Below are 15,008 nucleotides of genomic sequence, written 5' to 3'. Positions count from 1 at the left end.
TGTAGATTTACCAGAAGTATATCCTGGATTATCCTATGGGGAGGAAACTGAGATCACATCTGGACTTCATCGTGGCCCAGCTCCGGTAGGATATATTTGTGTTTAAAGGGATTCGTTGTTTTAGATGTAAGTCGATTGTGACTTTTGATACTAAAATCTCTCTCTGTGTTAGTTATGAGTTTGACACAGGAAGAGAGGCTTCTCTGAAGCTGATGGCCTATATCTTCCAGACCTTCCCTCGGGTATCCACAACAATCCTCCTGACACACACACATCCCATAATTACTTGAGTTCGACTCGCAGTAACTCTGATCGCTTTCTATACCCACTGCTCCTGGTCGAAGTTGGCTATAGAAACAGATCCCACATACTAACCATTTAGAGGGAATAAACTCAAAACTGACCTTAGATCAGTTTGTTTTGGGACAACCTAATTCTACTCCTGTGTGTAACTGATTAGTCTCTGTCCTGGAACCTGCTGCTGCAGCACAGTGGGATGTTCCTCGTCACAAGGAGCAGAGGCTGTTTGTGGAGGTAGAGGGGGTTTGGTTTGGCCTCTGTTTAGATGCCCTGCTACCCCTCATCGAGAAAGAGATCCACCCTGACAACTTTGAAGACGTGAGTCGAACATGAAGTATTTTACAAATCAAACTTTTAAGATATAAACTATGTGGAAAGTTATACTTTCAAAAGCATTATCTCAGCAGGATGTTTTATATCACCTGTGCTAACGGCTGCTCTATATCTGTGTGTCTGTCAGATTGAGGAGGAGGAGAAGGCAGCAGACAGACTGCTGTTCAGTTACCTCACCCTGGTCACCAAACTCACCAAGGACTGTAGCCTACTGGAGCTCAGCAAGTCTCAAGACCTACTCACTAACATCCTGGGTAAGACACTACCTCTAGCCTGGCACCACATCTGTTTGTGCTGTCTTTCCTATGGTCGGAGCGCTGGTTGTAGATCAACCATCACGTAATTATCAGATGGGCCTGGTCTGAAAATCACCTTCGGCATCTTCGTTGTCTGGGGTGAGATAAATAGTCCTAAAGTACTGTGGTATGTTAAGCTTATTGCCTGCTCTGTATAGCAGTGTGATTAAACCCATGTGCCTACACTTGTTCTATGGGTTGATGATACAGTCTAGAACTATAGATCTACATCATGGATCATTGAATGTAATATTTTACCCTCTAAACGGCTGGCTTCCCCTTGGTGTAACGGAGCAATGTGTTTTCCCCCATCCACCAGGTCATGTTGAGACCCACCTGCGCTACCCTCACTGTTGGGTGTGGCTGACCGCCTCTCACCTGTTTGGTCAGCTGTATGCTGGTTGCCCGCTGGAGAGAGATTAAATAGAGCACTAATTGAATGTATCTCTGTGTTGTACTCCCCAGACCCCACCCTGAAAAACCTGTCCCAGGAGCTGTTGAGGCTGCAGACCTTCTCAGCCGTTCAGAAGGATGCCTCACAGAGGGCGGCCCACCACAAGAAACACAAGGCTATGCAGGTATGTACTCAAACTTTTTGGGCCCGGGGACCCCTTTTTGTGACAGAAAATGAATCAGGGACCCCCTCATCAGAACACATCTCGAGGGAGAAAAAAATAACATACATGCACTGTGCATGTTTGAACGATGTCTCAGGCCCTGGAAAGGAACACTTTACAGGCCTGCCTCTTGGCACAGAGGGAGAGTTTTGCCGTTTTCAAGTTCATTACCTGCAATTCAACTGATTTTGTCGTGTGGCAGACTTTGTTACAGCTTTAAAGCTAATATCCTGCAATTCTACACGAGGAAGAGAGAAAACATACTTTTAAAACGTAAATCACAGCAGGGATACGGAACTCAGTCTGCGTCTCAATTTACTGTTGCGACGTAGAATACACATGGTGCAATTCTGAAATTTGGTTGTGCATCAGCAGTTTCCCTCTTATGTCATCAACATTTGCTTATTGTGTATGCAGACCATCATGAGTTCAGATATTTGTTGTGGCCCCCACCCCATAAAAGTTGCCTATTCTTGTTTAACAAAAAATATTACATTGGTGGATACTAATATCCCTGGTAGCCCCCCAGGCCCATGAACATAAATATTACATTGTATTACACCCTCAAATTATTCCAGATTCCTTGGCCAAAATTCATTTAAATATTTTCAGATCTGTTGTCTGAGAACCCTCTATGTGGCCAAACTGGTAAATCGTTGAGTTAGTGATGAACAGCAGACACTCTTATGATACATCTCACACTAACCTTTTATTCTGCTCTCAGGCGGTGGTTAACCCTGATATCGCAGCCAGGACAAAACACAAAAACAAGATCAAGAAGGAAGATTGAGTTTCTGAGGCCTGGCTACAAAGCCAAGAGACAGAGGAACTCACTCAAGGACTTGGCTATGGTGAAATTATATTATCCATGTTCTAGCAAGGATGGATGAGAAGACCAGGCAATCATATCCTGCTTAATGCAGGAGCTGACAGTCACCTCTGTATGAATTCTTAGTCAAGGATTTGAGAAGTCCAAGATTGTCTAAGGGGTTTACACACACACATTTTTCAATTAAATACTATATTGTGCTGCTTTCTTTGAACAATCTTATTGGAAAAGTATCAGTGGTCCTGTTGAACATTACAATAATGCTTCTTGGGTGGGAGATAAATAATTTGACCACAAAGTTGTATATATTCAGTCTGAAATCCGTGTTACTGAGGGTCGTTTTCACTGTACAAGCTCAAATATGCAATAAAAGTTGTAGCATACAAATTAAGCAGTTAAGTGTCCAACAACTGACATTAAAGTTTGAGCATTCCAATGAAAAGGCCTAAACTAACAACCTCAAACTTTATTTACACACCCAACAGAAGTTTAATTTAAAAAAATCCAGTATGAGTAATACAATAAAAAACAGCACCAGCTGCAGTAACGTTGCTCAGGTCCTCTTCCCTGAAGGGGCCGGTCAGTTCTTTGCCCCTGAGCCAACCCCTCTGTGTTTACAGATCAGAAGGAACTGGAAGGGTTCACCAAAAATGGCAGGAGATACTATATAATCTATGTGTGCCGTACATCCAATTGGAGGTCTAATGTGGAGCCATCACCACATTACTTGGTCCTCTTCAGATCTGCAAACACCACAGGGCTATGGGACAAGGTAAGGCAAGGAGGGGCTAGGCATGGTGAAGGCTTCAGGGATAGGGTGGGGCTGTGTTCAGCAGGGCACAACGTTTTGGCACCTTCATATAGAAATGTATTGTGTAGAACCTGTGACATGTAGAGTAAGGATTCTCGTCAGCTCTATTCACAACATTTCTATTTACAACATTTGCGTACTGAACGTGCCCCTGGAAGGAGTGCAGTCACTGGTCCTCCTGAGCGGTCCAATCAGGAAGTATTTTATACAGGAGTATTTACAGAGAACAAGAGGTGTGGGCTGTCTTTACTGCCTGCTCTTCAGGGCTTCCACCAGCCTATAGAGAGAGAGAGAGCAAACATTGTTGAGTAATAATAAATCAACATGCAGATGACATGATTCCTCATCACTAAGCTAAGGACCCTGGGACTTAACACCTCCCTCTGCAACTGGACTTCCTGACGGGCCGCCCCCAGGTGGTAAGGGTAGGTATAACAACACATTCGCCATGCTGATCCTCAACACTGGGGCCCCTCCTGTACTCCCTGTTCACTCATGACTGCATGGCCAGGCACAAATCCAACACCATTAAGTTTGCTGATGACACAACAGTGGTAGACCTGATCACTGACAAGACAGCCTATAGGAGGTCAGAGACCTGACCATGTGATGCAAGGACAACAACCTCTCCCTCAACCTGTTCAAGATAAAGGAGATGATTGTGAACTACAGGAAAAGGAGGACTGAGCACACCCCCATTCTCATCGATGGGGCTTTAGTGGAGCAGGTTGAGAGCTTCAAGTTACTTGGTGTCCGCATCACCAACAAACTAACATGGTCCAAGCACACCAAGACAGTCGTGAAGAGGGCACAACACTTATTCCCCCTCAGGAGACTGAAAAGATTTGGCATGGGTCTTCAGATCCTCAAAAGGTTTTTACAGCTGCACCATCGCCTGGTATGGCAACTGCTCGGCCTCCGACCGCAAGGCACTACAGAGAGTAGTGTGTACGGCCCAATACATCACTGGGGCCAAGCTTCCTGCCATGCAGGACCTATATACCAGGCGGTGTCAGAGGAAGGCCCTAAAAATTGTCAAAGACTCCAGCCACCCTAGTCATAGACTGTTCCTCTGCTATCGCACGGCAAGCGGTACCAGAGCATCAAGTCTAGGTCCAAGAGGCTTCTAAAGAGGCTTCTAAACAGCTTCTACCCCCACGAGGACAGGACAAATCAAATTTATTTATATAGCCCTTCGTACATCAGCTGATATCTCAAAGTGCTGTACAGAAACCCAGCCTAAAACCCCAAACAGCAAGCAATGCAGGTGTAGAAGCATGTCTTCTACATGTGATAAAATAACCTCTGCTCTACCTCTTAATATGCTATGTGATTATTATTTCACCCACAGTGAGTGGGACTCTGGTTAACCAACTGGAGATGACAGCGTGTTCTAGACCAGGAGAACTCAAATCGCTGATGTTAAATCCGGGTGTAGTGAATCGCTGTTGAAAAGAGCGTCTGCTACATGGCTATAATGTCAAGCAAACCCTCACCACTCCATGGCCTCGTCCAGGCCCGTGCCCTTGGTGGCGGAGGTCTTGAAGATCTGCCACTTCCTGTCTTTGAGGGCGGGGAGGCCCAGGGAGTTGGCCACCTCAGCCGGGGTCATGGACTGTTCCATGTCCTGCTTGTTTGCAAACACCACCAGGATGGCTTTCTTCAACTCCTCTTCCTGAAGAGACAAACACACACAACGTGAGAGAGAGAATCATATGGAGAAAATACATTGAGCATTACTATTTGCCCAAAGTTGCTCTCCAGAGCACCTCAACCAACGGTCAGTATACCTGCCTCATACACAAATTGACACCGGCACTCTTGTCAATGCAATGAATTTAGGCCTAGCCACACGACCTACCTCCAGCATGGTGACAAGCTCAGACTTAGAGATGCCCATCCTGTCTCGGTCACTGCTGTCCACCACGTAGATGACAGCATCTGTGTTGGAGTAATAACAACGCCAGTATGGCCTGGGAGAGAGATACAAGTGTTTGAAGGAGAGAGACGAAGGTTAGAGGGAGAACGAAGGGCAGAAGCAAGTAGGCCAAACCCTCTAAATTGTAAAGAGGTATGGCACAATAATGAATGGAAAGTTGCGCTGTCTTGAGGAAGCGTCTGTCTACCTTTCACATTGAACAATGTCTATGTGTGTATACATAAACAGGAAACGCTTGTTGTGATATTCATAGTAATTACCTGATACTCGTCTGTCCACCAAGATCCCACACCTGGAACTTCAGGTTCTTGTACGTCACCGTCTCCACGTTGAAGCCGATCGCTGTACGACACAATGGCAGAGATTAAAAACCTTGAGCACAAATGGCAAAGAAAGGAATGCACTTTAACCACCCCTCTATTTATGAGACTCATTCAACTCATTTTGGAGCACACTAATGGATTTTCCATGTATGCGCCTGGAACGAGGCAACAGATCTTGTGTGAACAGTCTTTCAAAGTAGGAAGAAATTAGAAGGAAAAAAAAGTTAATTACTTGGAATGGTGGTGACCACCTCTCCGACCTGCAGGCGGTATAGGATGGTAGTTTTACCAGCTCCGTCCAACCCCAGGATCAGGATCCTCATCTCTTTGGTACCAAACAGGCCAGAGAAGAGACTGGAAAACCACCCACCTAGAGCATATGGACATGAGATGAGTTACACAGACAATCCGTGCTAGTATAGCCCATTCATAGACGTTAACTACCTTTAGCGCCAATTGATGAAGGTATCTTCTTCCAGGCTGACTTTTGTTAAGAGCCTCGACGCTTGCTATAAGTGTTGACAGACAAGCATCGCATGTGGTACGGTTTTGGAAAGTCACGCATCTTTCATATCGGCGAGAAATCACTTTCAAAACACACACAAAAAGGTTCAATTACTACACACCTTTATGGCCGTGTGGGAACACTAAACCTATATCGCCACATTACAGCGCTTGTTTACAGAAGGCAGGTAATTACACAGGTGGTCTCAGTCTCTCGCGCTCCGAACACCTGATTGTAACTTGGGTGAAAGTGTAGTACGTCAACTCGGTAAGTGTATCTTTATTTGAAAGGTTAGTTCTCGCTGATAAGAAAGGGCCATATGTTTGGAAAACATATGATCGTCCTCGCAGTGGCAGACCACGTGTAACAACACCTGCACAGGATCGATACATCCGAACATCGCACCTGCGGGACAGGTACAGGATGGCAACAACAACTGCCCGAGTTACGCCAGAAACACACAATCCCTCCATCAGTGCTCAGACTGTCCGCAATAGGCCGAGAGAGGCTGTACTGTGGGCTTGTAGGCCTGTTGTAAGGCAGGTCATACCAGATATCACCGGCAACAATGTTGCCTGTGGGCACAAACCCACCGTCGCTGGACCAGGCAAAAAGTGCTCTTCACTGACGAGTCTCAGTTTTGTCTCATCAGGGGTGACGGTCAGATTTGTGTTTATCGTTGAAGGAATGAGCGTTACTCTGGAGCGGGATCGATTTGAATGTGGAGGGTGCGTCACGGTCTGGGGCGGTGTGTCACAGCATCATCGGACTGAGCTTGTTGTCATTGAAGGAAATCTCAGCGCTGTGCGTTACAGGGAAGACATCCTCCCCCCTCATGTGGTACCCTTCCTGCAGGCTCATCCTGACATGATCCTCCAGTATGACAATGCCACCAGCCATACTACTTGTTCTGTGTGTGATTTCCTGCAAGACAGGAATGTCAGTGTTCTGCCATGGCCAGCGAAGAGCCCGGATCTCAGTCCCATTGAGCACATCTGGGACCTGGCCATTTCCCCCAGAAATGTCAGGGAACTTGCAGGTGCCTTGGTGGAAGAGTGGGGTAACATCTCACAGCATGAATTGGCAAATCTGGTGCAATCCATGAGGAGGAGATGCACTGCAGTACTTAATGCAGCTGGTGGCCACACCAGATACTAACTTATTTTTTTATTTTGACCCCCCTCCTCCTTTTGTTCAGGGACACATTATTCCATTTCGGTTAGTTACATGTCTGTAGAACTTATCAGCTAATGTCTGTTTGAATGTTGTTATGTTCATACAAATATTTACACGTTAAGTTTGCTGAAAATAAACGCAGTTGACAGTGAGAGGACGTTTATTTTTTTTGCTGAGTTTATATTGGCTAGCTAGTGTCTTGCTGGCTATATCCTGTTCGGTCTGTGCCATAAAGGTCCAGACCTATTGGTAGACGTGAAGTCAGCATACAGGGAGGCTACTATGATATACATACGTGTCACATTCCTGCATGTTAACTTTAAAAAGCTAGCTGAATACATAACTAGCGATAGATAACCAGTGATTAACCTTTGTCAACTAATCAGGTTGAGATTTAAAGCTAAGTTAGCTGGGCTACAAGTACTCAGCGTGTTGGCACATCGAATTAACAGTACAGCTAGCTAGCGATTGTCAGTATTTACGAATCACGACCAGTTAGTGATTAAAATTGACTCAGACTCAAGGGGATTTGATAGTTTGATCAACTTAATAACAGTAGCTGTCCGTGAGACGACAATAATTATTGCGTTTGTTTGTTTGCTACCTATTTATGTTACTTAGCAATTGACCCAACTGCATGGTTCGTAGCGGGAGCTGGCAGAATAGCTCGCGCATTCCCAGTATCGTTTTCAAAAGAGATTACAAATATATATTTTAAAAACGTACCCATTCTGAAGACACTAAACCCTTGATCAACAGTGTTGTAGATCTCGACACCGCACCGCTTCCCTAGTTGATGGAAATCAGTGACGTGTCGCAGAAACACGTCATTAATGGAAAAACCGGTTTCATTGTCAGTACATTCAACAACGGACATGTATTTTGAAATGTTAAATAGTTCAAACACAATTGCATGAAACTATAAATATTATTTGTTTTATAGCAAATTGTCCCCTTAGTATTTAGTTGCAAGTTATGATAAAAAATACTATATTGAATGTGTGTTGAGCTGTATTCAAGATGACAACGTTTCAAAACGTTTTGTCTTGTAGAAAGACCTCCAAATAGCACGTATAATACTGTGGATTCTTGAACGCACGCCAAAAGAACGAAATAATAATTTATGTACACTCTTTTTATACCTAAGTGGATGTGCATCTTTAGATGGCCCTATGCAAAAGGAGCAGGCTATCATACACAAAGTAGACAGCTTGTATTTCAACGGAATCAATCCATTTAACATTTGCAATTGTGAGTATGGATTTATTTCAACCAACGCGTAGCTAATGGCCTCCGCTCCGTGTCTGTACACGATTCTGTTCTCCTGCATCCCTTCGTCACAGAGTCAAGCCGGGGGTCGCTGACAGCTGAGCCGCAATGGTGGAGAAGTCCGACCGGGCACCGCTACTGGACTGGGAGGAGGTTCCTCCCGCAGAGAAACATGTTCCCACACCAGAACAGGAGAAGGACGTCAAGGGACCGAGCCCTGCCAACAATCGGGCGTTGGGATGCACTGCGCCGGGGATAGGGTGGAGCACCAGTCCGGGGGGTCCTGGGTCTTTCACATCAGCAGTCTCTAGCATAGACACATCCCTCTCATCCAGGAGCACGGTCCCCACCCCTGCGGAATGGGATGCTCAGTGTCTTGACAAGGATGACCATACCCCGGCCCCAGGACAAGGAGAGGTGCCGCACAATATCATGGTGAAATGGGAGGAAAAGGATCCGATCGTGGCCGTGTTTGTGGTGACATTTGATACAAGATCAGGTGAGTCGAGTCGAGGACCTCGGATCTTTTTTCGTGCTGTGCTGCTGCCTAGAGAATGGTCACACCTGCATGGTCACATCAATTTGTAACATCTATAGGCCTATAGCATCCATGCATGTAATAATATTTTTTATTGTTCATTATAGGCCTACTGGTTATTGTTTGCAGAAATTGCATCAGAGAGCTTGGGATGGATTCATTTGAACTAGGCCAGAGAATTCATGACCCCAACCATGGGATGCAATGGTCATAATGTGGTATTCGCCTACGCCTTGAGGATGCTCTTGAACACAAAGACCTCTATATTCTTACTCAGGAATCCCAAAGTCACAGGGGATGTGTGAATTCTCTATGACCACACCCTAAAGGCATCCCCTGTCATTCACCTCGGAATATCGGAGAGAGATAAGCCATGGTAGACTAGATATACACATCTATTGATAATGTCTGACCACCGGCTTTACAACCAATGAGTTGTTATGTACGTATTCTTGAGACTGTCTGGGACTATACATTCTTAATGAGTGAGTAGGAGAGAGAGGGAATCAGCCTGTGGATTTCACTGCAGATTGAATGACTTTAATCAACGAGGGCATTGACTTCATTTGGTAATGACGGCTTATTCCAAATAGTTTGAGGCCTATGGTTGGTTGGTTGATCTACATGCAGATTTGCACAGTTTTCCACCCCATTTTAGGACAGATGTTGTGGTAACCATAGCTACAGTATTGCCTAATTTCACTCCCCTTTGTGTGTGTTTACTGTTTAGGTAACATGTTAGAGTGGTGTCTGCCAGGGGACATGAACCTGGAGGGAGTAGAGTTCAAGGCTATGGCCAGCGGCTCCCACAGAGTCTCCAGCGACTTCATGCAAGTACACCCGGCCACATCTCAATCATATTAACTGGATTCCTTTATTTTGAACCTATCCCGAGTGCATCTCAATAGTATAAAGTGGCATCCTTTCGCTGTATGGATGCACCTCAGTAGTCTAATAGGCTGCCTGTCCTCGTCTCCTTCATTTAAACTCATTTGAAATCACAGGAACAGCCATGACAATAGGGAATGCTACCGGTGTCCTGTTCTCCTCTGCCGTGATCTTTCATAGCAAAGCTGATGAAGCTGATGAAGGAAAGCACACAAGTGAAGGCGAGGAGGAGATTTTAGATTAAACATTTAGATGCACCCCCTGTGCCTCCTTGGCAGGACAGCAAAACGTTATATCTGATGGTCAGCAGAAACAACAGCCAAATGTCAGGGCAGTATGTTCCCTTGGCTTGACTCATGCTCCTCTCTCTGGCCCCCCATAGATACTTCCGTAAGGGCGGGTACTTTGGCCTGGCGTGCTTTGCCAACATGGTGGTGGAGAGTGTGGTGGAGAGGGGGGCAAGAATGAAGTCTGTGGGTATCCTGTCAACCTCTTACACCCTGCTGTACCGATACATGAGCTTCCTGGAACACCAAGTCAGGTAGAACCCATTTAAGTTATGTTATCTGTTGATAATATCCATCCTCTCTGTTTTTTGCTCTCTGTCTTTGTCTCGCTCTTTCTCTTTTTTTGGTCGCTGTTTGTTCACACACGCTCTTTCCCCGTCACTCTCTCTATTTCTATCACTGGATCTTTCTTTCTTTCCCTCTCTCCCCCTCTCCCAATCTTTCTCTGGATCTCTCTTTCTCTGTTTCTTGTGCTCTATATCCCCCATGCTCTCTTTCACTCTCTCTCACTTTCTCTCACTCTCTGTATCCTCTCTCATGTCAGTCTCTCTTTCTTTCTCCCCAAGTCACAGTCGTCTCCCTGGGTATTTATAATTATCTCATGCATTAAACATGGTGTGTGAGAGTCAAGGGGTGTCAGATATCCTGCTCAACAAGACAGGCTCAGTCTGAAAGTGGCACCCTATTCCCTATATAGTGCACTACATTTGACCAGAGTCAAAAGTTGTGCTGGCAACCTCTGGTCAGTTGTCAATGTTATACACACAGATTGAAATTTAGATGTCAACCCTTAGCAGAGTTGAAGAGAGAATGCTGAATGCTGAGAACCCTACTCCAAATCCTAATTTATCATTAGGGGGGATGGGAACAACTGTTCCTGTATCAGTGTTTAGGAGCAACTTCTACCTACGCTGTTATTATAGCGTGACAAGGAGAGACCCTATTACGGTAATCTACCTCCAGACTCCTAAACAGACACATTCCCTGACAGATACACAATGGCTTTACATTAGATAGCTATAAATTAGCCCAAATCTTACGTTACCACTGGTTCGGTTAATCTTTGGTTAAAATGGACCATATTTTGGAATGAACTCTTCAGAGGTCATATTAGAATCCCCTGATGTGAATCTCTATCCCAGTCTCGTTCTTTCGTTCTGCCTGTCTTTTCCTGTCCATCTCAGGCCCTTGCTCGAATATAAGGACCTGCATGCATTCTGCTTACATTGCCTCTATGACTTTCAATTTGTGTGTGTGTCTGATCCAGGCTCCAGTTGAAAACTCCTGGCCAGTACTCTCCCCTGGAGGCGTTCTTTGAGGATAAGAGATCAGTGCTGCCCCCCGATGGGGAGAGTGTGGTTACTGCATGTCCTGGCAGTGCCTGGGGAGCAGCAATCAACCACTGCATGCACCCTGAGATGAAGGTGAGAGGTTGTGGTTTACTATTACGGGAATATGAAATGGTTTTTCAGGTGGTAGGGTTCTGTCTCATTGTGCTGCTAGTATTGATGGTGGTGATGATGATGATGACGACAGTGGCTCTCCTCCTCCCTCCAGATCACCCACCCAGCTGGCTGCATGTCTCAGTTCATCCAGTTCTTTGGGGAGCAGATCATGGTCCTGTGGAAGTTAGCTCTGCTGAGGAGACGTATCCTCATCTTCTCTCCTCCACCTGTGGGCGTGGTCTGTTACAGAGGTGAGGGGGAGCACTAACGCATGCACGCGCACAGACACACTGACACGGATGCAAGCACAGACACAGACATACACAGTAATTTCTCAGTTGCGTTTGTGTTCTTTTGAGCATAAAGAAAACAATGCTACTCACCTATGTACTTTTAAACATACACTTTTATATACATATTCATTAACTTTCTCTATTTTCTGTCCTCCCTAGTGTACTGCTGCTGTTGCCTGGCCAACGTGTCCATCCCGGGGGTGGGCGTGGCCGTGCCAGAGTTCCGCCCCTTCTTCTATGTCAACGTGGCAGACATCGATACCCTGGATACGGAACTGTCCTACGTAGCGTGTGAGTGTCTGGAGTCAGGGAATAGGGCATTTTCATAGTCTTAAACTTCCCCTTTAATTCATCTACACTGATCTGAAAACTGAAGATGGGTGAAAGCAATATGGAGGATGCATTGTAGGGTTTTGTTATCACTTCTACAACCAGTCTATTTCTTTCACATCTATGAGAGACTGAGCGGAATACACTTGAGACTTTTTACCCTCATTACAATAAACCTGAGGGGCTTGTGTGTGTAGGCACCACAGAGAAGATCTTTGAGGAGAAGCGGGACCTGTACGACGTCTATGTGGATAACCAGAATGTGAGGACGACCAGAGAGAGTCTGAAGCCTTTACTGCGGCTCAACACTGCAGACCGAGAGAAGTACCGCAGACTCACTGAACAGAGGTACATTACAGTCTGCAAAACAACCCGAGGGGGAGAATGTTGTTAATGTTATCTTCTTGTAGTCGATACAGAGGATATAAGTGATGATAATAATGACAGCATTGTGTTTCCAGGCAGATGCTGTTATATTCTCAGGAGGAGAATGGAGACTGTGTGTCCAGTGAAGAGGACCACTTCATTCTGTGAGTGTATTACACCAGGACCCAGTCTACAACTGGCGTTATAAAGAACCCTTCAAATTTGAATTATTATTATTTTTTATTTTTTACATTTAATTAAGCTGTTTATTTCTACATATAAACTAAATACAAATGTCCATGAAAACATTGTAAAAAAATATTTTTTATGTATTTCTTATTTTTAAAGTGACTTTTCCTTACCGTTGTAGGTTTTTCCTGGAGCAGAATAACCGTATCTTCCAGACGCTCAGTGAGGTGGCAGGGAGCCCTGAGCCCATCCTAACCCAGGAGAGTGTGAGGGCCATGGGGCTAGACCCTCACGGAGACAGGCTCTTCCTGCTCCACCTGCTGGAGACATACGGCTATGACAGCCTCCTGGTCACCGATCACCCTTGCTGCAGCTGAGGCCTGGGTGGCACACTGACTGACATACAGGGTCCTACACACTCAGACACACAGACTCAATACAGACAGTCTGGAGTCTGGACTATGAGAGGTCAGAATACTTTGGCAAGGTTGAGACCAGAGCCTGTATTCATAAAGCGTCTCAGTAGTGCTGATCTCAGATCTGTTTAGCCTTTTAGAGCTCATTGAATAAGACTTACATGGACAGGGGGGACCTGATCCTAGATCAGCATTCCTGCTCAGATGCTTTATGAATATGGGAGACCCTCAGGCCAAAAAAAGCAAATGAATGGAGAGAGCCACTGAACAAGAAAAGACTAATGGAATTTGGTTCTTGGCACTGTCCTATGACATTCATGGATGCTTAGTCTGGACTGTTAACCATCACCTTCCTGCCTGTCAATAAAATGTACAGTACAGAGGAATGTCATTCACGTCTATCCCCAACCCTCTTTTTCTGGAGGAGTGGAGCCAACCACAAACATCCTGGAACTCTGGAGATTCTGTGCCTATGAGCAGGAACTTACCAATGAAGTCATGCTTAGGTTTCCTTATGTTTTCAAATGGGGAGTCAAATCTAAAGTCTGTGGTCATGTCCTCAAACCGAGGGAGGATTTGTCACTTCTCTTAATAGGACGTCTATGTTTTTTGAGAGAAGAAATCGCCAAGCTTTTTGTCTGTAAATAGAAAGGGATCTGTAGAATGTGTTTAATTATAAAATGATCCCATTAAGTCACTGCTAAGCCCAGAACCTCTGTGGTCAGCATTGTATAGAAATGGCCATCAACACCATCCATAATCATTTGGTTTCTGGTGAAAGAGGGGTCTGGACTCACCAGCACACTTTCTTATGATGTCCAACATAGAAATGTAACAACTTTATATGACTAAAAATGTACCTTTAAATCACCGCTGTTTGACCAAGAGGTTTTGGGCTCAAATCTAAATGTATGCTTTTGTGTGTTTCCGCAGTTCTCTATGTCAAATACACAAAGAGTGAAAAATGTGAATGAGCTGCTGGCTCAATGGTTAAATCCCATCCTTGACACCAAGAGGTTGTAAGTTCAAACCTAATTTCCTATACTATCGTGTACGTTTCAGCAACTCGATGTCAAACATATACCTGTATGGTATAAAATGTAATGAAGGTGGTGGTGCAATGGTTCAATTACTGCCTTGAGACCAAGAGGTTCTAGCTTCAAACCTCGTCTACTTAGCTTTTGTGTACATTTCCGCGACTTTAATTGTCAAACATACAAAGAGAAGTGTAAACAATGTGATGGTGGTGTAGTGGTTCTATCTCTACCTCAACGCTTAGAGGCTGTGGGTTCAAAACAACATTTTTCTGCTTTTGTGTGTGTTTCCGCAACTCTCGATGTCAAACATACGAAGGGAATGGTAAAAACTACTGTCTCCATTTCTGTTGAGGTTGAAATTGTTTGGGGTTTGCGCCTCTGCAATTGTGACTGTCAGAAATACAAAGAAAAGCATATCTACAGTAATGGACCAGTGGAGGCTGGTGAGGGGAGGACGGCTCATAATAATGGATGTATTGAAGTTAAGGGAATGGTATTAAACATATGGAAACTATGTGTTTGATACCATTCCATCTATTCCACTCCAGCCATTACCACAAGCCCGTCCTCCCCAATTAAGGTTCCACCAACCTCCTGTGATGGAGACACTTTACGTCAATGTTGGTAAACTGTGAATGACTGAGGGTGGCAGGTAGCCTAGTGGTAACCGAATGGTCGCTGGTTTGAAGCCCAATACCGAATAAGTTAAAAATCTGGCACTTAACCATAATTGCTCCTGTAAATCGCTCTGAATAAGAGTGTCTGCTAAATTACAAAAAAACATTTAAATAAAAATGTAAACAAAAGAATTGCCTGGCTTT

The 15,008-nt window shown here is 44.9% G+C and overlaps 2 protein-coding genes, 1 long non-coding RNA gene and 1 other non-coding gene across 8 annotated transcripts; 3 read left to right on the top strand and 1 right to left on the bottom strand.

The window, feature by feature from the left end:
* The first annotated feature begins 2 nt into the window (after nucleotides 1-2).
* Nucleotides 3-2,582, top strand: LOC127906056 (uncharacterized). 3 transcript variants are annotated; one of them, XR_008089004.1, is made up of 6 exons: nucleotides 3-85; nucleotides 173-242; nucleotides 488-618; nucleotides 761-887; nucleotides 1,395-1,507; nucleotides 2,271-2,582. It is a non-coding gene; the product is annotated as an uncharacterized LOC127906056 (long non-coding RNA). The 3 variants fall into 3 exon arrangements; XR_008089003.1 differs by having other exon boundaries at nucleotides 461-618; XR_008089002.1 differs by having other exon boundaries at nucleotides 173-618.
* LOC118366440 (small nucleolar RNA ACA64) lies at nucleotides 990-1,117 on the top strand. Its single transcript, XR_004821953.1, has one exon. It is a non-coding gene; the product is annotated as a small nucleolar RNA ACA64 (small nucleolar RNA).
* Nucleotides 2,237-7,984, bottom strand: LOC118366250 (ADP-ribosylation factor-like protein 1). The gene is made up of 6 exons (XM_035748773.2): nucleotides 7,856-7,984; nucleotides 5,681-5,818; nucleotides 5,386-5,467; nucleotides 5,048-5,159; nucleotides 4,683-4,861; nucleotides 2,237-3,463 (listed from the first exon to the last, which is right to left on the bottom strand). Exons 1-6 carry the CDS (start codon nucleotides 7,857-7,859, stop codon nucleotides 3,433-3,435), a joined length of 546 nt encoding a protein of 181 aa, XP_035604666.2. The 5' UTR covers nucleotides 7,860-7,984; the 3' UTR covers nucleotides 2,237-3,432.
* LOC118366249 (DENN domain-containing protein 11-like) lies at nucleotides 7,860-14,990 on the top strand. Of its 3 annotated transcripts, none has more exons than XM_035748772.2 (10): nucleotides 7,860-7,982; nucleotides 8,473-8,897; nucleotides 9,667-9,766; nucleotides 10,207-10,365; nucleotides 11,379-11,535; nucleotides 11,669-11,807; nucleotides 12,009-12,140; nucleotides 12,377-12,527; nucleotides 12,641-12,709; nucleotides 12,916-14,990. In XM_035748772.2, the coding sequence occupies exons 2-10, from the start codon at nucleotides 8,507-8,509 to the stop codon at nucleotides 13,109-13,111; spliced, it is 1,494 nt and encodes a 497-aa protein (XP_035604665.1). In that variant the 5' UTR covers nucleotides 7,860-7,982; nucleotides 8,473-8,506; the 3' UTR covers nucleotides 13,112-14,990. The 3 variants fall into 3 exon arrangements, with proteins under 3 accessions (XP_035604665.1, XP_052347906.1, XP_052347905.1); XM_052491946.1 differs by having other exon boundaries at nucleotides 7,876-7,982; nucleotides 8,277-8,897; XM_052491945.1 differs by lacking the exon at nucleotides 7,860-7,982 and adding an exon at nucleotides 8,033-8,380.
* Nucleotides 14,991-15,008: the final 18 nt, after the last annotated feature.

Source organism: Oncorhynchus keta, chromosome 33 (assembly GCF_023373465.1).
Source record: "Oncorhynchus keta strain PuntledgeMale-10-30-2019 chromosome 33, Oket_V2, whole genome shotgun sequence".
NCBI lineage: Eukaryota > Metazoa > Chordata > Actinopteri > Salmoniformes > Salmonidae > Oncorhynchus > Oncorhynchus keta.
This window is presented reverse-complemented; position numbering and strand designations above follow the sequence as displayed.

Bases quoted from the DNA above. Each gene is read 5' to 3' on its own strand.
- LOC118366250 (XM_035748773.2), bottom strand. The intron at 5,160-5,385 runs GTAATTACTATG...TCTCTCTCCCAG, and splicing joins GGTGGACAGACGAGTATCAG to GCCATACTGGCGTTGTTATT. The intron at 4,862-5,047 runs GTAGGTCGTGTG...TTGTCTCTTCAG, and splicing joins AGCTTGTCACCATGCTGGAG to GAAGAGGAGTTGAAGAAAGC.
- LOC118366249 (XM_035748772.2), top strand. From the start codon at position 8,507: ATGGTGGAGAAGTCCGACCGGGCACCGCTACTGGACTGGGAGGAGGTT. The intron at 10,366-11,378 runs GTAGAACCCATT...TGTCTGATCCAG, and splicing joins TTCCTGGAACACCAAGTCAG to GCTCCAGTTGAAAACTCCTG. The intron at 11,808-12,008 runs GTGAGGGGGAGC...TGTCCTCCCTAG, and splicing joins GGGCGTGGTCTGTTACAGAG to TGTACTGCTGCTGTTGCCTG.